General features: G+C 37.5%; 1 protein-coding gene across 3 annotated transcripts in view; it reads left to right on the forward strand.

The window, feature by feature from the left end:
- Window positions 1-22641, forward strand: part of THSD7B (thrombospondin type 1 domain containing 7B) — a 795232-nt gene that overhangs the window by 738223 nt on the left and 34368 nt on the right. For all 3 annotated transcript variants that reach the window (XM_070579625.1, XM_070579626.1, XM_070579627.1), the window contains exons 18-20: window positions 16588-16729; window positions 18444-18559; window positions 19927-20044. In XM_070579625.1, the coding sequence (XP_070435726.1) occupies window positions 16588-16729; window positions 18444-18559; window positions 19927-20044 (376 nt within the window). The remainder of the gene's footprint in view (window positions 1-16587; window positions 16730-18443; window positions 18560-19926; window positions 20045-22641) is intronic.

A 22641-nucleotide genomic window follows, 5' to 3' on the forward strand; every position in this document is an offset into this window, starting at 1 on the left:
TCTCCACATCTTTCTGCTTTTCTCTCTCTCTCCTTCACTCAGTCTCCAAGAGTGTATATATTTCTTAGAAAGAACCCAAAAAGCCCAGAATATTATTTTTGTCTTTGATGCAGGTAGAGTGCCAATTAAGCCAATGACATACTATGCCAGATGGTACATTTTCCAGACAGTAGCCAAATATGCTAAGAGATCCTCAGAACCTTGAAATATATCACTCTGCTATAGCTGACAAATCTAGAATATGGAATCAGGAATGAAAGATGATTTTCTTTTTCATGCTCTAGCAAAATTTCAGCAAGGAAAGTGGGTTCTTTATCATTTAGGACCCAGACAACTTTGTCAGTCTACGGATTCTTCCATGCATTCCAGAGCTGTTCACTAATTCATAGAATGAAGAAGTGCTTACATGAGAGCTAGGGAACATTTATATTGGCCTGTACAGTAAGTCAGGATACAGGTATTTATTAGACAGTTATAACTGTTCAAAACCCACTAGAGATGCATTCACTTTAGTTTAAGGATTGCACATTTCCCTATAAATGGCTTGGTGTGAATAATGTAAATGTGAATCCCTGAGAATAAATTAAATATATTTCCTGCTATTGTTAATGTGTTAGAACAGTTGTGCCATAAATCACTTGAACAGCATTTATAGATTACTATACTCTATCTAGGCCAAGCTTGTAAATATCTGTGTAATTCATAATTCAATGATTTGCAACCCTCTAAAGAAAACCTTCGAGAGTTTTCTCTTGTTTTTTTTTCTCCCTTCTCATATGATATTGACAAACATCTAGCTGAAAGAAATTCATTTTGAATGATTTTATAAAGGTTTACTTTTTAATAGAGGCTAGAGGATTTAATGTACGACAAGAAGGATTCACCCAGAATCATATAGTGACTCACTACTTATAGGTGGGTCATCACTCATGTAGCCTTTTGCCCTTTCCCTACCAAGCCATCTTTCCTGGAAGACTCAGAAATTCTCCGCAGGCTTGTGACCACAGGGAGTGACCATTTTGCAATGTCTTTAGTCTTCCTTTTTGCTCTCTCTTCTCCCCTCTTCCTTCTCCCTCCTGTCCTCCTCTCTCCTACTTTTCCTCTCTTCCTTCTTCTCCTTTCTCTCCCCATCTCCTCTTCCTCCTTTTCCTCCTCCTTTTCCTCCTCCTCCTTTTTCTCCCTCTCTCTTCTTGCATACGCGCGCGCGCACACACACACACACACACACTATCATATAGGAACCAATGCAGTCACATTCTGTCTACTCCTAACTCCACTAATTTTGTTAGAACTTAGGACACATCAGAAGCAAAATGGGCATTCAGCTTTGGAAATTATATAGACCATTGGTTTCAGTGTATCTGTGGAACCACTCTTCTGAGGAAAAGTGAATAAAAAAAGGTGTTTATCTGTGCTAGGCATTTTGTATGCTTTATATCATTTAATACTCACCATATAGCATTAGTAGCCCACTATTTATTAGCAAAGAAAGTGAAAAATACAGAAATGAAATAACTAATCAGATTCATAATGCCTGAGGTCACAGAGTCGGAATTTAAAATTGAGCCTAATTCAAAAGTTGGCATCTATATTCTTTCGACTTGACCTATTTGTTCATAACTTGGCAAGATATTCTAATGTTACGAAAGTTCATCATGTCTATTCAACAGAATGCTCTGAAGTTTTGCCTTCATTTACTGTGCTTGAGTTTCCAACTTACAGCCGCCTACTCCTCCCACATTTACGTATTTTGATTTCTTTCGCCTCTCGCTGGTCGCATTGGGCCTCCAGGCCAAGAGAACACACCATACTTCTTGAGGGAATATACTCTAAATTATCCTTTAAACGTGTTATGTATTTCTGAGTCTATGTCAATAGAGAGTGGAGAATCCTTGCAATGGGGAGTTCTGTTTGTGCCACACATGTGCATCTACCATCCTCACAGACTCTGCCTCAGTAGTCATCAGCCCTCCTCATGGTCACTGCTCACATTCCAGAGTCTGACTGTCATCTGTTTTGTGCTCTACCAATTTTCACTTTGTTTCTGGGGGCACTTGATTGAAGGCTCCAATGTTTGGGTAATTGGTGATGAGTTGGAACATGATGGCTCTTAGCTTTCATTTAGGTGATGCTTTGCTGAACTGCTGTCTCATGGCACAGTCAAGCATGAACTCCTCCCCTCAGTTGAGTGCCCCACAATTGCAATATGGACAGCTCCACCTTGTATTGTAGAATGCTTTTTGTTCTTCAAAATGCTCTCAAACTTAATTTATCGTCTTCACTTTGAATTTTATAGGGTATATCTACAAGTAAAGAAACAGAGACAAGGAGAAATGACTTGTATTCCAGAGGCAATGACTTTAATTTTTTAAGGAAATAGAATTCTGCCAATGCCTCCTTCATAATCACAGTATGCTAAAATAGTTTCTTGAAATCTCTAATTTTATTTATAGGGTAGTTTTAACATAGGAACATCCAGAACAATGAACAGTGTACTTGGAAGGTTTTAGTCACCCATATAATTTGGAGTGGGGATTGAAGACTAATTAGCTACAGTTCTAAAAATAAAATTATTATTCTTGCTATTGACTCAATATTGGTAAAACATTATTAATAAAGCAGGTATATAAAGACAGTATTAGATACAGTTCTTCACATCCAAGAAGATAGCAACAAAAGGGTATTGAGAGTCTTGTTTCTATTCCGTTTATTATGCTGTGTGACTTTCAGAGGTTGCTGACAATCTTTGAAGCTCAGTTTACTGATCTATTAAAGTGAGTCTAATTATTACTTTTTGGAATATCAAATATGATTTTATTGGGATTACAAATGCATCAAAAATTAATAATATTGAAAATTTTAAACCATCAGAGTGAGAGCCCAAATTCAGTATGATCAGCATTTCTGATTGCTCATAGCTTTCTGAAAGTGAGCACAGAGTATTCTTCAAGAAGTATGAAAAGAATTTCTATTTAAACTTTTTAAAATGGTGAAATATAAAATTTAATATTTTGAAATGACTCTGTTCTTCTCTTTGATCTATGAGAGATCTGTCTTTATTATCAGTGATATTTCATTATTAGTATGGCTTTTATTAAAACTTTAGTATCAAAGTACTGTGTATTAACAGTTTTGAACTCAGGTTTGTGATCTATATGCCATTTTACTTGTGATTTCTATTCCATCCCAAATGTGTGTTTCATGTCTAAGAAGAAAAGGCCAGGTTTTCACTTCGAATTTTAAACATGTGTTTATAGTACGTGAAGGTTATCCTACACGTTTTCCTTTGCATCATTTCAATCCCCCAAGTTGGTTATATGGAAAAAGAATGTGAAAATGTATTTACCCCTGAAGCACACTACAGCATTGATTGCCAGGGAGCTTTTCCATAAAACGGCATATCTGATGAGTCATAATGGGCAGAGAGATCTTTGCTGAATTTTAGACACACTTAAGCTTTTTCAAGTTTATGTATTTCTCACGAAGTCTTAACCTCCTTTCCATTTTGGTTACAATATACATATTACCTTGAAAAGTATCTATGAATAATTTTAAGTGAACTATTATTTCTTAAAAGATGCAATGTGTTTGGCTATATTAGATTTATCATATCCCACTAGTATTCCTTAGTTCTTCATATTCATGTAGGGTTTTTTTTTTTAAGTTTTAAAATACTACATTTATTACATGATAACAATAGAAAAATAGTAATAATTCTGAAATTGCAGATACAAATCCTATGGGTGTTTTACCATCAAATTAGTTTATAATTACACATATTATAGAGACTATCTTCCCATCCCCTAGATTTTTTTCCTATTCTGGAAGACCCTCTGATAAAATGGACCTTCTCACTTTAGTTCTGTGTATTACATTCTAGATGCTAATTTCTGTGTTGAAAGGCAAGTGTGAGGTACATAGCAATGATGAGCAAACAATTGTAGGAAATAAGTCTGAGATTTAGAAACAGATCAGATGCATTGTATTCGTTTTCCTCCCGGTCTTCCTTCTTAGCTCTGGCACTTTGGGCAAGTTATTTAACCTCAATAAGTCAGGAAAATTGGAATAATGGTGCACAACTCAGAAGTTAGAGTGAGGACTAGTACATCTAAATGATTTAGCACAATGTCTAGCACATACTACAAAAATAAATATTATGCATTCAACCAATAGTAAGTGCCTCCTGTGACGAATGCTATGTCAGGCATTAGGGCTATAATGATGAAGATTCCTTGTCTTCACGGAGTCTACAGTCTAATGAGGAATGCAGAAAATTCCTAATCAATTTCACTAGAGTAGCATGTCTTAAAAGAGAAAAAGAAAAGGGTGTCATGACTGCATATATTGGCACATTTTCTAATCGCTGGGAGGATCAGTGGAGTTTTCCAGGGAGAGAATATTCATGTGAAAACCTCAGAGTTGAGTAAGGGTTGGTTAGGCAAAGGAGAGTTAGGGGAGTGATGGAGTTGGAGAAGAAAGAAAAGGTACAATGTGAGTGAGAGTCTAGGGCAATGGTGTGACTAGAAAGGATGAACCCAGATCGGAGTCCCATGTGCACCCTCTGTGTTGTTAGCTTTGTGCATAGAATTTCATAGCACTCTTCTTCCTCTAGCAGATCAAGTGGCTTTGGCCTTGGTTTGTCTCTGACCATTATAAAATGTTCACTTAAACATCATAGCTAAGCAAAAATCTCCTGATATTTATGTGTCATCCTAACTTCCTCTTAGCAGTAGGCCAGCAAAGTCTTACCAGGACATTATATCATGTTGATGATATCATAGCTTCTACCCCTGCTCTTGTCAGGCCCATTATACTGAGACATGTGTCTGGCACACCTCCTTCCAATTAGCTCCCTAAATCTGATGAGCCAGGCCCTAGACTGGGAGCATCTTTCATGAACTGTAGGCTCCCAAAGGCAGGCAGCAAGCCTTATTCATCATCCTATTCCCTAGCTCAACTTTCTCGTTCTTCAGTCTGTGATTTATCTTGCTTTTTGGTTAGTTTCTAAGCCATAATTCCTTGTGTCTGTTTGCTCTCTCTTTCTCCATCTCTGATTACTCCTGTCTATTCTAAATGCTTTTCAGGTTAAAATAAATAGCAGTTACAATAGCCACAATCACAATACACCTCTGTGATGCATTGTTTTACTGTCCACACCTCAAAATATTCCACAAGTACCACTACTTGACAAGTAAAACAGTTGAAGATACTAAGGAGCAAATTAGCCCTTCCAGATTCAAATCCTGGCTTGTTGTTATATTCTTTGAGCTTTAACTTCATCATCTGTAAGAACAAGGATATTAAAAGTACAGCTATCTTATTGGGAGCCTGAAGGGCTTTATGAGATAATCTACATGGAATGTTCATCGCAGTACTAGGCATGTGATCATCCTCTAAAATGGTGCCTGTTGCTATTATTGGGAGATAGGACAGCACCCAGAATATGGTTTGGGTCTCCATTATTGTTATCAATTTTAGCTCTCAAAAGACAAGCAGAAGGTATAAGAGGCTATTCTGCCTTACATAGGTTTGTGTATCTTGTTTGACCACTCAGGTCTAGGGTAAAGCATAGGAAGAAACAGAGCCCATCACTGTAGGACCCAGGAATCCAACCTCTGGCCTTCTGATTGAGCAGTTATTTTAGTTTACGGAATTTTAGTTTCTGATCAGGTTTGCTATGATGTCATAGTAAATATTTCTTTGTGGCATGCTATCTTTTACCTGTTCAAAATGTGTTAATAATGAGTTCACTGCACTTGCAAAATCCAAAACTCCTAAGAACTTAGAATGCTTATATCCATTAATCTCATTAAACTCATTAAATATCCTAAAGTCTTGGGGAGACTAAGGGATAAATGTGCTCTCTATTTGAGCCAACGAGAATGCCAGAGTGCCCTTGCAAGACTTGGGCTGTCATTCACTAACATACAGTCTGTTGAAATCTATTTATCAAATATCTCTTATGGGCCTGGGCCTATTTTAGGTACTGGGAATATCAACACTCAATGATGCCACGTGCCAGCCCTCATGGAACTTACATGTAGGAAAGAGGAGAGAGTTATGGTTGTAGGGTGTGAGAAAAATAGAGTCAAAAATGACTCCAAAGTTTTTGACCTGAGCTTTTAGATGGCTGGAGTTGCCATCAACAGAGGTGGGAAAGATGGGAAATTAGAAGCTTGTCATTGGACATATAAGGTTCAAACAGTGGTTCGAGGACCGTGGTTTTCAAACTAGAGAGTGCATCAGAATCACCTAGAGGACTCATTAAAACAGAGATTGCTGAACCCCCACTCTAGTTGTGTTCCCCCACTCCCCCCCCCCACCTCCTGGAGAGTTCAGAGTTGTTGATTCAGTTGGTCTGGGGTGGGGCCCAATAATTTGCATTTTTTACAAGTTCCCAGGTAATGTTGATGCTGCTGGTCCTGGAACCACACATGGAGAACCAGTACTCTAGGATTAGATATATTTACAGAAGCTGGCAAAGGTAAAGAGAATGTCTAGATCATTAGATGAAAGGAGGCAAAACATGGGTAGTGGAATGCTTTCTGTGTGTTGCTGCTGGAGTACCCACTTCGGCTCTGTTCCTTCCCAATTTATGGCCAAAATCTTTGTGTGCTAGCCCATGCCTAAATGACAAACAACAGTTTTAAATTTTGACTCAACTTCCTATTAGGTTACAAAGATCCCCATAGAAGGGAATATTCTTAATGTGATTGTTCTTCCAACACATGAAGAGTTGACACAAGCAACCCCTCTTGCTCTCCCTTCTGGTTGGGTCCAATTTATCTAGACCTAACCAGAAAGAGGCACCAGCCTAACCCTATGCCTGTTTCCTATGGGAAGGAGTATGCTTTAGAAATTAATTTTTCTAACAGGATCATATTTGTGCTTTTGATCCCATATAATTGAAAATAAATATGATTTTTCTAGGTACAAACTTAATGTAATAGTTGTTCTATCCTGAAATTAATCCTAATATTTAAAGAAGAAAATTGTTTTTACTGTAGGGAGAAATACTCTAGAAAGAAAAATAGAATGAACATCTACCCCTTTTTTAAAAAGTTATAGTTCACACTTGAAAAATAAAAAACAAACAAACCTATATAATGAAAACACAGTTTGACAGTAATGATCATGACAGTCTATTTAATGAAAGAATTCTTTTGGTAAGAACTTTTTGTTAGATTGGTGACTTTTAAACATTTTGAGCATGACACACTGTAAGAAATATGTTTTAAATCACAAATGAACATACACATCATTATTTACTTACAGATATTTTTTATATATTACAGAAATAAAAGTTTCATGAAATAATTCTCACCCTGAGTATGTGACAGACATTTTCCATGATGTGGTCTACCAGCTTTAAAAGTGCTAGTTTTAACTCACTAAACTGAAAACCAAGATGGCATGGTTGTTAACAACCTGGACTCTAGTATAAGACTGATGGGCTTGGAATCTTGCCTCTTCCCTTTTCTAGCTGTGTGATCTGATTAAATTACTTAGCTACTCTGTGCCCTCCGTAGAATGGGCAAAATAATATATCTACCTCATAAATCTATTAGAAGGATGAAATGAGTTAACTTAGAACAATGACTGGCATATAGTAAGCACTATAAAAGTATTAGTTATTAATATTGTGTTCAAAACCCACTATATGTCGTAGTTTGAAGTTTGAAAAGACACTTCTTTGGATGACTAAGACCGACCTCAGTCACATGCCACGTTATTTTCCAATACAAATTAAAGTTAACTTCCTGAGAGGCAAATACAATAGGCGCTTTTGTTTTATAGGCAAGATGAAACAACTATATTTCCTTTTAAGCCCTTAACATGTTCTTTTAAAATCTAAGTGTAAGTCTTTTGGGGAGACAAGGTATGATGTCTTGGAAATCCAAAGGATAAAAGGAAAATTCTCCCTGAGATGATATTTTATTCATTGGTGCAGTGCCTTGCATCTAATGTATTCTCAAAAACTCTTTGTTTAAAGTAAATGGAAATCTTAATAGAAGAGTTTTCAAGGAAAGCAACTGATTTATATAGATTAAAAATTAATAACTTTAATTAACAAAGAATTTCACACTCACCTAAGTCTTTAAACCTGTAAGTCTGTGTTTCCCAAAATGTGCATGGAAAGCTAAATTTATAAATGTTTAAGACTATTTTAGAGTCACAGTGTACAGTGTAGTAGTTATAGAAAATTGGCAAAAACAATCCCTTGTAATGGCTCAAATGGACTGTAATTTTTTTTATTTTAAAATCTTTTTCTTACAATTTTTTTATTAAGATTATGATAGTTTACAATCTTGTGAAATTTCAGTTGTACATTATTGTTAGTCATGTTGTAGGTACACCACTTCATCCTTTGTGCCCTCCCCCCACCCCCCCTTTCCCCTGGTAACCACCGATCAGTTCTCCTTGTCTATATGTTAGCTTCCACCTATGAGTGGAGTCATACAGAGTTCGTCTTTCTCTGTCTGGCTTATTTCACTTAACATAATTCCCTCAAGGTACATCCACGTTGTTGTGAATGGGACGATTTTGTCCTTTTTTATGGCTGAGTAGTATTCCATTGTATATATATACCATATCTTCTTTATCCAATCATCACTTGCTGGGCACTTAGGTTACTTCCACATCTTGGCTATTGTAAATAATGCTGCAATGAACATAGGGGTGCATGGGACTTTTGGAATTGCTGATTTCAAGTTCTTAGGATAGATACCCAGTAGTGGGATGGCTGGGTCATAAGGTATTTCTATTTTCAACTTTTTGAGAAATCTCCATACTGTTTTCCATAGTGGCTGCACCAGTTTGCATTCCCACCAACAGTGTATGAGGGTTCCTTTTTCTCCACAACCTCTCCAACATTTGTGACTCTTGGTTTTGGATGATTTTGCCAATCTAACGGGTGTAAGGTGATATCTTAGTGTAATTTTGATTTGCATTTCCCTGATGATTAGTGATGATGGCATCTTTTCATGTGTCTACTGGCCATTCTTATATCTTCTTTGGAGAAATGTCTGTTCATGTCCCCTGCCCATTTTTTCATCAGATTGATTTTTTGTTGTTGAGCTGTGTGAGTTCTTTATATATTACGGAGATTAACCCTTTGTTGGATAAATAACTTGTAAATATTTTTTCCCAACTAGTGAGCTGTTTTTTTGTTTCAATCCTGTTTTCCCTTGCCTTGAAGAAGCTCTTTAGTCTGATACAGTCCCATTTGTTTATTCTTTCTATTGTTTCCCTCGTCTGAGGAGTTATGTTGTCTGAAAAGATTCTTTTGAAACTGATGTCAAAGAGTGTACTGCCTATATTCTCTTCTAGAAGCCTTATGGTTTCAGGTCTTACCTTTAGGTCTTTGATCCATTTTGAGTTTATTTTTGTGAATGGTGAAAAAGAATGGTCAATTTTCATTCTTTTACATGTGGCTGTCCAGTTTTCCCAGCACCATTTGTTGAAGAGACTTTCTTTTCTCCATTGCAGGCCCTCAGCTCCTTTGTCGAAGATAAGCTGTCCATAGATGTGTGGTTTTATTTCTGGGCTTTCAATCTGTTCCTCAAATGGAATGTAATTTTATTTATCTCCCGCAAAACAGCCCTAAGTGGGTTTTCTCGTTGAGGAAAGGACACTCTGTGCTCCATACAGTCATTCTGGGACCCAGGCTAGTGGAGGGTCTGCCATCTTCAAGTTTGGCTTCCAGTCATTCCGGTTGTCACCATTGCAGCTAATGGAGAGAGTGAAGAGCATGGAGAAGGGAATGTGGGAGTTTTTAGGGATGAGTGGTGTGTCACACATAGTCTTCTGTGTACCTTTCTTTTGTCAGACTGGGTAACATAGTCACACCTAACAGCAGGGCAGGCTGGGATGTGTCAGCCAGTCCTGTGCCCAGGAAGAAAGGAGACAATAGATTTAATAAGAGACTCTGCCAAACATAGTAAAGATCTGCTGTAACAATCCTTGTTTACCACTATTTAGTGCAATGTTTCGTAAATGCATTTGACTATGAAACCCTTTTCTCTCTTGACACCCATCAACACACTGTAGAAAACAACACACTTTGGAAAAGATTGCTGTCAGGATACCAAGTCCCGTAATGAAAAGAAACCTAAATTTTCCAGGGATGATAAGAGAGATTTTTTGAAACTTTTTAAATTATGGATTTTAACACAAATGCGGAAACCACATAAGCAAATGTGCAGTTAAACATTATTAGGCAAACACCTTTGAAACAGCCACCCAGGTTAGAAGATAGAAACTTGCCAGCTACCCACAAAGAGCTTCACAGGGTCTCCTTCCCTCAGAAGTCAACTTTGTACTGACTTCTATGATAATGTTTTCCTTATAGTCTATAATCTGAGTGGGCCGCACACTATAATTTAGTTATGCCTGTTTTTGTATATGTCTTTAAATCTCTTTTAGTCTAGCTTCTCATCCTATTTTGTTCTGTTTTTTCTTCCTAGAAATTTATTGGTAAAGAAAAGAGGCCCTATTACCTATAGAGTTTCCCAGTCTGTCTAGTGAATTTCATCCCCATGGTGAGGTTTAACATGTTCCTCTGTCCTTGAATTTACTGTGAATTGGGAGTTTATGAATATAGAGGCTTAATCAGATTCAGATTTGATTACTTTGTCAAGACTCTTTCACAGAAGGTGTGCTCTTTTTCAGGAGCCACATAATTTATGGTTATCTCTTTTTGTAAGCTTAGCTATCATTGATGGTCAAGGCCTAGACCCTATATCCTTTAGGAAATACAAAATGACAACATTCCAATTCTATCATTCTTCTCATTTACCTATGGAAGTACTACTTTAAGAAGAAATTTTGCCTCAACTGCTATTTAATTAGCTACTAATCCATTGGGTATAGAAAAGGCAGGAAAAAAGCTTATTTGCCCTTAATTTACCAGTTTTCAAAATAAAGAGTTGTTTTCCTAACATCTTTCACTATGTGTGACTATTTTTGTATCATTGTGAAATCATCATGTGAGTTCTTGCATGTTGTCACAGTTTAGGTCTGGTCTTTTCATTGTCAGTGAGCTTTTCTGGATATGAAATCCTTTGATCATGTTTTTTCTTTTCTTCTTTGTGTATCTTTATAATGGTTCCACGTTTTTTTCCAGCATGAAGTTTTCCTGTTAAAAAGTCTACTGACAATATGATTTTATTTCCTTTATAAACCATCTGGTATTCTTGCCTAGATACTCATAGAATGTTTTTTGTTTTTCTTTAAAATTTAATAATTTTACTAGGATAAGTCTCAGGATTGGTGATTCTGATGTACCCTTTCAATAAGTAGTTTCCAATTTTTTTTCTTTTTTGAAAGTTTTCTTGAATGTCTTATGAAGTTCTATTCTCTTGCTTAGGTTTTCTTTACCAAAAAATATTATTATATGCATGCAGCATCTGTTTTGCCTCACTTTTCTATTTGCCAATTTTTCTCAAATTCTTTGGATCTCTTTTCAAATGTTTTCTTTCTTTTTCTTTTCTTTTTTTTTCTTTCTTTTTTTTTTTTGCTGAGGAGGATTCGCCCTGAGCTAACATCTGTGCCAATCTTCCCCATTTTGTATTTGGGTTGCTGCCACAGTATGACCTCCAACGAGTGGTATTGGTCCTTGCCCGAGATCCAAACCCAGGCCGCCAAAAGGAGCACACCAAACTTAATCACGAGGCCATGGGACCAGCTCCTTGAATGTTTTAATTTCAATTTTTTCTTTTTCCATTTTTGTTTTCCTTAAGGCATTATTTGTTGTATTTTTATTCTTGTATTTCTCCCAATTTCATCTCCATTTATGAAAACAATTTTCCTTTTATTTCTATTTACTGAATTCTATCACTTAAGCCTTGACTTTTATTTTGAAGAAGAAGAAGATTAGCCCTGAGCTAACTACTGCCAGTCCTCCTCTTTTTGCTGAGCAAGCCTGGCCCTAAGCTAACATCCATGCCCATCTTCTTGTACTTTGTATGTGGGATGCCTACCATAGCACAGTGTGCCAAGCGGTGCCATGTCCGCACCCGGGATCCAAACTGGCGAACCCCGGGCGGCCGAGAAGCAGAATATGTGCACTTACCCGGTGCACTACCGGGCCTGCCCCGACTTTTTCTAATTCTTATTTACGTTGTTCTTTCATATCTCATGTCATTTCCTAAATGACTGTTAGCTCGTTTGGAAATAGTAGTTTTCACGTGTTTTTCATGCGTGTCTTTCTGCTGCACTTTTTTTGTCTATGGGGATGTTATTCTGAACTTCATTTTCGTTTTCCTCATATTATCCTTTTGTGGGATTTGAATATGATTCCTTTCTTTGCTTATTTTTCTATGAAATCAAGTTTCATGAACTTTTAGAAGGAAGTGTGGCTGAGGATTATTTTTTTCTTAATTTCATTTTCATGGGCCAGGGTTCTCTTTTTTTTTTTCTTTGAGTTTTCGAAAATATAGCAGCTTACCTCATGAGATTTACTGGATTCCTTTTCCTTCCCCTTTGTTTATGGACCCTCCCTTTTTCTCCATTGCAATTTTTCTTGATTTGCTCAATTTGGACACTCTTCCCACCAGTTTCTCTTCAGCACAGGGAATTATCCTGAAGGGAGCTTTGGCTTGTTAATGATGAGAGTTCGTTGGACCAAGACTGCAGCAGCCCCCAGACCTCTCCAGGACCCCTCCATTCACCTGCTTTTGGAGTATGCAAAATCCTCCTCCTCTCAGGTTTAATATTCCATTTTGGTGTTCTAGAGTATGCCATACACCCCAGTTTTACCTTCTGCTTCCTCCTATAAGATGCTGATATCACACAGGTCCTGTAACTTCAGTCACTGGACCCCACCTCTTCATAGTTTAAGGTGTGTGGATAGAACTTATCACTTAATTTTACTGACCATATTTGTCTATATGCTTCTGACTTTGCTCTCCTTGTTGCACTGTGATGTGCAAAGAACTTTTTTTTCACTTCTGTAACCATCTCCTCGGAATCTCTGAGAATTTTATTAAACATGAGAGGCATGAGTAACAATTCTTCAGGCCCGGATCTTTCTCCCATCGAGGTTTTCTCATCCCTTTTCAATCTTTGAGAATCAGGGTTTAATTTCATTAACAATTTCCTTACAAAGCATTGCAGTGGTATTTTGTGAATCTTTTTACCCAATTTTTCCAAACAAGAAAATTCAAGTTCATAGCTTGTATATCCATTTTATCTCATGAAAGATATAGAGAGAAACAGCAGAGTTACTGACAGTAGGGCTAGTCAGCTAAATGAGGGAAAAACCGTTTTGAATTATCAGATAAACTCTGTAACAGAATAAAGGCACTGGGTTTCTCTATCTGATGGCGGGCTGACAAGGCCAGGCCTTGGAGTCATGCTCATCTCCAGACAAAAAATTTGCAGAGTGACTTAAATTCACAAGTATCTGGATTTATGCCAAGTTTTATTAACCTGTGATTGTTAATAGTTCTATGTTAGTGAGAACAATATCAAATTATACATTCTTATTTGGATTTATTTAAAATATTTCATCTAACATTTTATATGGGTAAATTAAAACTCGTGTATTGATATTTTTGTTAATATAATGATGGAGTCAATTGTACTGGGAAATGTCTTCAATATTTTATAAGAAATGTGTGATAATTAGTGAAAAGATAAAATTCTCTTTTTATCAGATATAAAAGGGGTCCCTTTGGGGACCCCTTACATTCATGCAATATGATCATAGTCCAGGGTTGACCATTTGTCTGCTAATGGCAGCTTAAAAAAATCCAGTCTTATTGCTCAGGAGAACCAAATTGTGCTACACAACAAATATTTATTATTTACATACTGTACACTGGATACAGAACAAGCCTTTCAATGTCAAAGAAATTTAAGACATGGACTCTCTCTTCAAAGATCCTATGGGAAGAATGCACACACCTCCATATGTGTACAAGTACAGTGGAAATGTTTGCTAGATTAGGTGATTCCATCTGTATGGGTCCAAGGATGTCAGTGGAGGCTCATGGAAGCAATATCTGATTTGATTTTGAGAGGTGAAGACAAATATTCAGGTTGGGCCTAAGGGTAAAGGCCTTGTTGCTAGAGAGAGCAAAAGGTGTGAAGGTACAATATCATAAGGAAGGATTGAACTTTAAGGTAAGTGCTGGTTTTCGAAGGTAATAAGTTAGAAAATCTAGTCTCATAAAAAGGCTTATGTTCCAGAAACTAATCGGTTCTTATTGGCCCTCTCCTTCCCTAGCAAATAAACTTTAGCTGTATAACCTTGACCTTTATAATGAAACTGGTCCAAAGTTGACTTTGGGTTAGTTACCCACACATCGCTTTCTCACTTCTTTATTTAGGAAATTGACAATATGTCTTTCCATAAATACTCTGGAGGAGAGGAGATCTACGTTTGTATTTAAGAAGTCTTGATCCAATAACGAACTCATCCAGATGTAAACTGCCTTTGCCATTCTTTTTGTTGTTTTAGCCCCACCCTCCTCTCCCCTGTTACCAATTCATTATTTTATGAACTTCCTATAAATATCTAATAGAGAGAAAGACATAAGGAGAAACACTAACCCATCTATCACTTGTTAGCAGTGCCAGGACAAATTTTATAAGGTGGAATGTGAAAATACTAGTTTGGATTGTGTTTGTGGATTTCAGTCACCCACTGTCCTCTCTTTGCCTGTTTCTATGGATAAAGAGTTAGTAAGAGATTTAGCTGCAGTGTTGGTTTTCAATATCTTAATTTCTAGAAAGTGATTATTAAAGTCTACATAGTTGTGAATGAAGGGTTAGGCTCCAGAAGATATTTTAAAACCATGTCTAGCAGAATTAGAGACTGATAGACTGCGAGGTTTGAGGGCAAAAGTTCTTAAATTTCATCAAATAGCACCCCTAACCACCCCACCCCCCTTTTCTCATCCAGGTCTAGATGAGGAACTAAGATATAGAGTATATAAGTGAGTGGTTCAAGGTTACATAGTAATTTGTGTATGCATGCCTGTGTCTGTGTGTGATATTTTCTCTTTTGCTTTATTTAATGGCTTGGACTAACAAGGTATGAAAGTCCTTACCCATATTCACTTGATGCAGACATTAACTGATTTTTTTATAGGGTGGAAAAGCAATAGAACACTAATCAAGAGTATCTACCAAGATATCTTCATTTTCTTTCTCTGGCAAATCACTAAGTTACTATTCCCCATCATGAAAACAAACAATTGAATTAATTGGTGAACTGGTAATAAATTATTGGTAAGCATTTGGTGTGGGATTCATTTGCAGGTAATTAGGAATAATTACCTGTTTTCCGTGGCCCTTCTTGATCATCTAGAGACAATTTGATACAATTAAAATCTAAAACTACTTTACAAGTATTGACAGATTATCCAACTATAAAGTCACATGGATCGCAAATGTGTTTCAATGCCTCTGCACATTTAAAATTAGTGGAAAAATTTGTGGCATTTTTCTGCATATTTTAGTGCAATCATTATAATTTTGATTAACAGTCAGGATTCAGTTTATACTTTGTGTTCTTGCTACAATATCTGAAAAAGTAAAAGGAATAAAAAATAAATAAAATATACCAATTATGGAAATGATACTTTGGTGACCTTAATTCAAAGACTTTATTTCTCCTGTGGTTTAAGCACCTATGTGCCTCTTTAGATTTCTGGGTCTGGAATTGTGTTGTTGTGACCATATTTAATAGTATTTATTGAAAAACTACTGTGTAAAATATATGCCAAGATTTTCAGGGAGTGACATGGAAAGTGGAAATTATGATCTATCATGCACTCAAAGAGTTTATAAAGAGGGGAGCCAGGGTATAAGAAAGAAAGACAGTATTATAAGGGCAAGTGTAGCAGATAAGTATATGTGTGTGTATAGGTGTTTACAAGTAAATTCTGTAATTTCTGAGCATGAGTGGAAGGTTGCTTAGGAAGGAAGAGAAGAATTTATCATTATTTCAAATAAAGACTGTCAGTGATGAAGCCCTGATTAGTGCTCTAAAGAAAGGGCAGCTTAGGATTTAGGACAGTTGAAAGATTATTCTAGTAGGAGGAGCTTGAAGTCCACTGTGGGTAGAGCATTTGGGTGAGACGTGGCAGGCAGGTTTACCTGGCTCAAGGACATTATATGAGTTGAGGCTATAAGAGGTACATGTGGACCCATGTGATATAATAATTTTCTCATTAAAATGTCCTATGTGGTTATTTCTATTGGGCTAGACAATATGAGGACACAGGGACAGTGTCTTCCTTTTTATATTCATCTAAACATTCAAAATTCATTAATCTCTTGCTACATGACAGACTATATGAAAGTACAGATGTGTGCAATTTATTAAAATAGTTGCCGTGTGCCTAATTACACATGGGAGATAGAAATGTAGGCTTCAGCATAACATAGGAAAAGAAAGAGTTGTCAAGTGAACAAAACAAAAACTGTTTACAGTGACTCACAGAATGGTTTTATTTTCTAAACATTGTTTAACACTCTCGATCCTTTCTTCCCTGTATACATACATACAGATAATCAATATAATTTATCAGCTAACTCAGAGTCTTTCTAACTCTCCCTGCCCTTTGATTTCTGTAGTCATGTGATCCCCACACAATGCAGAGAAGAACCCGGCATCTGCTGAGGCCCTCGCTGAGCTCAAGGACATGTGCTGAAGACTCACAGGTGCGGCCTTGCCTCCTCAATGAAAACTGCTTCCAGTTCCAGTACAATCTAACAGGTACAGTTGAAATCCACAATCATGCCACTTTCCCTGAACATTGACTAACAGAGGAATGTTTGCATGTGTTTTGATTCTCCAGATTAGGGAATGAAAGTAGGGTATGCGAGTATATTGCACAGAAGTCTAAGAATTTGACATTTCCAGTGTCTCTTTACAGAAAGAAATGCCCACACTTGGCGTGTAGATTCAGCAAGGCCACCTGGAATCTCTGAATTCAGAGAGGCTTAGAAAGACTTGGCAAAGTTTCAAAATAAGGTTGAATTAAAGCCATGATGAATTGAAACAACAAAAATAAGTAGCCGGGGATAATTTACCATTCAGGAAAGAATGTAATCATGCTGTCATAGAATTTAGCTATTTCATGGCCTTTATTATTTCAAGAAATTCAAGCTTGTGATGTACTTGCTCTATGGGTCTTAATAAGGATGAGCGGTAGGTGGTTTTGACTGGACAGGCATGTTTTTGAGGCGCTGGGAATTACCTCAGCATCATTATTCAGCCTCTATTCAGGTTTTACCAGGTACTAGAGCACTCACTGTCTAATACCAAGACTATTTAGTCACAGTGATATGCTACCTGCCATCCTCTGCAGCAGCAGATATACAAAATGCCACAAAATGTAGAACCGTGCTAAGTCTCAACATTGAATTCAATACTGACTGACAACCAAACCGCCACATGCCTGCGGAGGCAAAGCAATATAGCCTTTTCTGAAACAAATTCCCCACCGAGGTCACAGAGACCCTGCTGAGATTTCTCATGTAGAAAACCTCACAGTGAATTCTCTGGAGCTGTCGGATTGTCTTTATAGGTGAAAGATGACCTGGTGTATTTGCCCTTTTTTTTAGTTAAAGGTGCTTCAGATCCTTGTTTTTTATGATAATTTTTCAGAAATACAATGAAATTTGCTTTACTGGAAGAACATGTCGTTAATATACTGATTTGACTATACATGGGTTTGCTATTTCTATTAAACTCTTAGATCATCTGCCAAATATGGAAAATCTTCTTAAAGAGGTTCTCGTTGTATATGATCAAGGATCTTCCTTTCTACCCACACCGACAGTAAGAGTTTGTTAAGAAGCAGATTAATTATAGGATAATTTATTCTATCTCCCAGTTGTCTACTTTGTAATACAGCTAGCCAAATCTATAAAATCTTCTCTCATGAGAGAATAATTTTATTAAAATTAGAGTTTCTGTAACAGTCCATATAATTTTGTATACCTTGTCCTCTTTCCTCTCTGGGGTGCTTCTCTTGTCTCCACTGTACCAGATGCACCAAATGGTTTAGATGATTGGATTTATTCCTTGAAAACATTTTCAAGTTTACATAAAATACTTGCATCATTTCAGGGTTATTTTTTGTCTTAATTATCCCTAGAAAAGAGATGATTTCAAACTAGTTTTCTTTCACCATCCTGGTTAGTGTCTTTCCTTTCCTACCCAGCCAACTGTGAGATGGTTTCTAACAAACTATTTGGCTTTTTGCCTCAAGGAAGCAAATTTAGGAAGGTAATTCACTTTTAGTTGTTTGATTGTTTGTTTTGCACTAAAAGAATTGCATGGTGCTTCTAGGAGCAACCTGGAAATGGTGTTAGGATTATGTGTTCACTATTCTTCTCCACCAATGCAGATAATCAAAGGTTTGTTGTATTTTGCTCACATGGCCATAATTTTGAAACTTATTGTGGTGACCCTATGCCTGTAGAGTGGAGTACATGCCAGTTGAGTGAAAACGCGACCTGTGGGCAAGGCGTCAGGACCCGCCTTCTGAGCTGTGTGCGCAGTGATGGCAAGTCAGTTGGCGTGGACCAATGCGAGCAGGTAATTCATTTATATTTGTATCTCACACCTAATGCTTCGTATTTCTTAATATTGGTCTGTAAGCTCCATGATGCTTAACATAAATGATAGACTCTAATTTCTTCTCATCACAGCTCAAGTTTGATTAGAGTAAGAGGTACTAGTATAGTACAGTTAGATCTCACTAATTTGAACTTAGTCAAAATGACCAGAAAAGGGGAAATGGGTTCATTTTAAAAAATTTGTTTTTATTATTTTCAAGAATTTTATTTAGATATCCTTGCTTGCCAAAAGCTACTGACATGAAGTGACTCTAATAGTTAGACGTCACTCTTTGTATTGGGCAGCTGATTCATTAGCATACATGGTAAACACTGTACCTTCATGTAAGATGAACAGTGACATTTGCTGTTAGAATACTCTGCTAATTTGCTTAGCAAATCACTTTCTCTGCTTTCCAAATACCATGTGTCCAACAAATATTCAAAGAATTTCAACGAAATCTTAAATTATTAAGCTATCTAGAATATCTGTATTTCGTGAATGGATCGTAAATCCCATATGATAATTTCTATTTTGCCCACTTGGCAAGTAATCATGCTAGACTCATTAATTTTAGCTTGATGTGGACATTGCTAACATTTAACGTGTATTGAATGTCAAAGTTTTCCTTTAAAGGAACGCAAACACTGTGTGATTCCTATAGCAGAATTTTTCATTATTCTTTCTGTATTTCTTAGATGGTTTATTCTTTCACCAAGACCTTTTCTACCTTGGCCATTAGAAAACTTGTAGATTTTGCCCAGATGCTAGTTTCAGAGAGGACAAGAAGAAAATAAACTGTATCACAAAGTTTTCCTACTATTAAAACCATGATTATGTTTTTAGCCTAATTGATCTTTTGTTATGAACTTTAAATGGGTTGTTGATTTTGGTTTTATTCTTATTTACTTTTTAGCCTAGGTGGCTGTTAGTTTTGAGCTCTCTTTGAACGCTTAGCCCAGCCAGAAGTGTGCAGGTGCCCGAATTTAGCACTGAAGCATCTTCTTGCTTCCTTGCTGGCTGAGTGACAGGACAGATCTCTGTGTCATGTAACTGCCTGCTTTTCCAGTACCCTAATTGTAGATCTATTCTAGAGTAGAGGACTTTATCAAAAGAAATTTGGGCTGACAAACTTCTATTTTCGGAAGTAAGGACAACCATTTTTTCTATGATTGCCACCAATTTACATAGGAAAGAATATTTTTTCCCCACGAAAATGTAGAGATTCTTATCAAAGAATAAAGGGCAGTCTTTCCCATAAAAGGATAGTGATTTGATAGTGATGTGATTTGATTTGATGGTGATGTGATTTCTCCAGTAACATCATATTTTATTTCCATCTACAGCATAACTTGGAGAAGCCCCAGAGAATGAGCATGCACTGCCTGGTGAAATGTGTGGTCAACTGTCAGCTCTCAGGGTGGACAGCTTGGACAGAGTGTTCACAGACTTGTGGCCGTGGAGGTATGTGGGTTCCCTATGTTTGTTCCCACTAAACAGTTTAGTTTTTAAATATCTTTCAATATGCCATAGCTTGACAAATAGGCATAAGGCATGTTGGCCAACTGAAGGCAACATGAGGCTCACCAGAGAGGAAGAGAGAGAGAGAACCTGCCCTCATATCAGTCCTTATGGGTAGGCAGAGGTTGCAGAGCCGACGTGATAACAGTGGCACTTACCAGAGGGGCTGCTGGCTCTGTGGGACAGTGTTCATTCAAAAGGTCATAAGCTCAAGCAATTAAAAAACTGTTGGCCTCAGTGGTTTTTGGAAGAAGTGTGTATTATATAAGTAAAGCTGGCTCCTGTGTCAGACAAACCCCAGTGGCTTAGCTTAAATCACAGTGCTTAACGTCATAGGCTAGAGATAACTTTTCACTTGCATAAAGGGGAGGGGTAGTTTCTGTCTCAAAAAGTCAATCAAGGACACAGGTTGATGGAGGCCCTATCACTTTAATGTAAGCAGGTTTCTCTGGAGGGTGATATCCAGCAGGCTTTGTGAAGTTTTTGATGGGCCAGATTGGAAGTAGCATATGTCTCTTGCATCTATATTGTATTAGACAAAACTTAGTCCTATGTCCCCAGCTCAATGCAAGATGATAGGACAGGAAATGTGGTCTCTGGATAGCCAGTCACTCCTCAGCAACTCTATGGAGAAAAGGGAGTATGAACCTTCGGTGGACAAACAGCAGTCACTACCACAAGTTCCCAGAATCTCAGTGGCTGGGTAATGCACAATGACAAAGATTGCAGAAGGCAATCAATACTCAAAAGCTAGGAAAATGGAAACATCGATGGCACTTCAGCCACTGGGCTAAAGTAAAGAGCAAGATGTGTGTCCATGGAAGAGAGAGCAACAAGAGCATAACAGGAAAGCACAAAGCTGTGGTTGAGGATAGGACTCTGGTCCTGAATGAGAGTTACAACTTATCACAAGGTAAATGTCAGAAATTTGAAGTAGGAACCCAGAAAGAAATCCTGTCATATGATTAGGCATGAAGCACAGGAGAAGAGAAGAAGAATTGCAAGTTAAAGGGATCATGGAATTGGGGTGGGAGAAGGGGATACCAAGACCTGGGTCTGATTGCCCAACAGCATATTTGGAAGCAGTTTTCTAGAAGTCCTGTGACTGGACCACTGTCACTATGATATGGGCTCATTTCTAAGCTACTCACAAATGACTGCTGGGATTGTTGGTAATTCTCTGCCTTCACTGGGATTGTCTGAGTAACTGAGGTCGGGCCCAGCGTGGAAAAAGGGCTCATCAGTGAACTCAGCTGTAAGATCCTGGAGAAGGCAGAGTTGAAAACACTACCAAGGATATGTATTATGAAAATGTGGCTAAGGAAATTAAAAACTACTTCTTCAAAGAGCATCACTCAAAATGAAAATGGGACTCACAACAGCTAGTAATAAGAACATGCCATTTCCAGCACAATTGAGAGCCCCCAAAGAACCTCAGGAAACCAAATCGTAAGTCTTAGGATCAAGATTTCAGTGAGTGACCTATAGTTCCTCCTATGTTCTGGTTGGCAGCAATGGTATAGTTTCCAGTTGGGCTGCACTTTAAAGTTGGGTAAATCTAGGTTTAAACTGCAGCTGTTTAGGCAAATTACAATGTGTCTCAGTCTCAGCTTCTTCATCTATAAAATGTATTTCATGCACATATTGGAGGCATTGTTTTCGGTTTGAGAATTAAATGATATGGAGTACATGAAGGCATCTAGCACAGTAACTGGCACATCATGGAGGTTTAGTATATGTTAATTTCTGTTTCCATCTTCCTACGCACCAGTAGTAGGGCAAGTTGTTGGAGACTCCTTAGGATCTTTTAAAGATTATTCCATAGACTCAGTCACTCTCATCTCCTGCCTTCATATCTCATCCTTTTAACCCACTCAAAATCCATACACTACAGTCAAAGACTAAGTGATATTTTAAAACCACAAATCTGAACAAGTCTTTTCCTGTTGACCTGAGTTATTCATCAATTCATTTATCCTTTAAACAAATGCCTATGTGCCAGTTATAGTTCAGTGTATTGAGGATATAACAGTAGGGGGGAAAAAAGACAATTTTTCTATTCTCATGGAGCCTACAATCTGTTTGAGGGACAATAGACAGTAAACAAGTAGGTAATATTGCATGTTGATGAGTTCACTAAAGACTCATATAAATGAGAGGTGTCATTCTCATTAGCAATGTCCTTCATCAAAACAACTAGCTGTTCATCTCTCCAGTGGTGACCCACCTGGTTACCCCACAGCCATAAGCACTGCAGTCTTGTCTTCATGGGCCTCTGCTGGGATGTGTGACTCTCACAGTGGTAAAGTGTACCATGGAAAAGTAGAGAAAAGACAAAATCTTGTTTTGCGAGCATGGTCCACAAGGACTTACAGGCTCTCACCTGTGCCTGCCTCTGTATCCACATCACCATCCACTGTCCCATTGGCTCTCTCTTTCAGTCACATCCTTGCACGTACACTTCTTTGCACTTTGACACCTTTCCTCACATGGATCATTTCACCATCACCCTCACTACTACCTCTTGCTACTTTTATCAT

The sequence above is a fragment of the Equus przewalskii genome, chromosome 17 (assembly GCF_037783145.1).
Source record: "Equus przewalskii isolate Varuska chromosome 17, EquPr2, whole genome shotgun sequence".
Classification (NCBI taxonomy): Eukaryota; Metazoa; Chordata; class Mammalia; order Perissodactyla; family Equidae; genus Equus; species Equus przewalskii.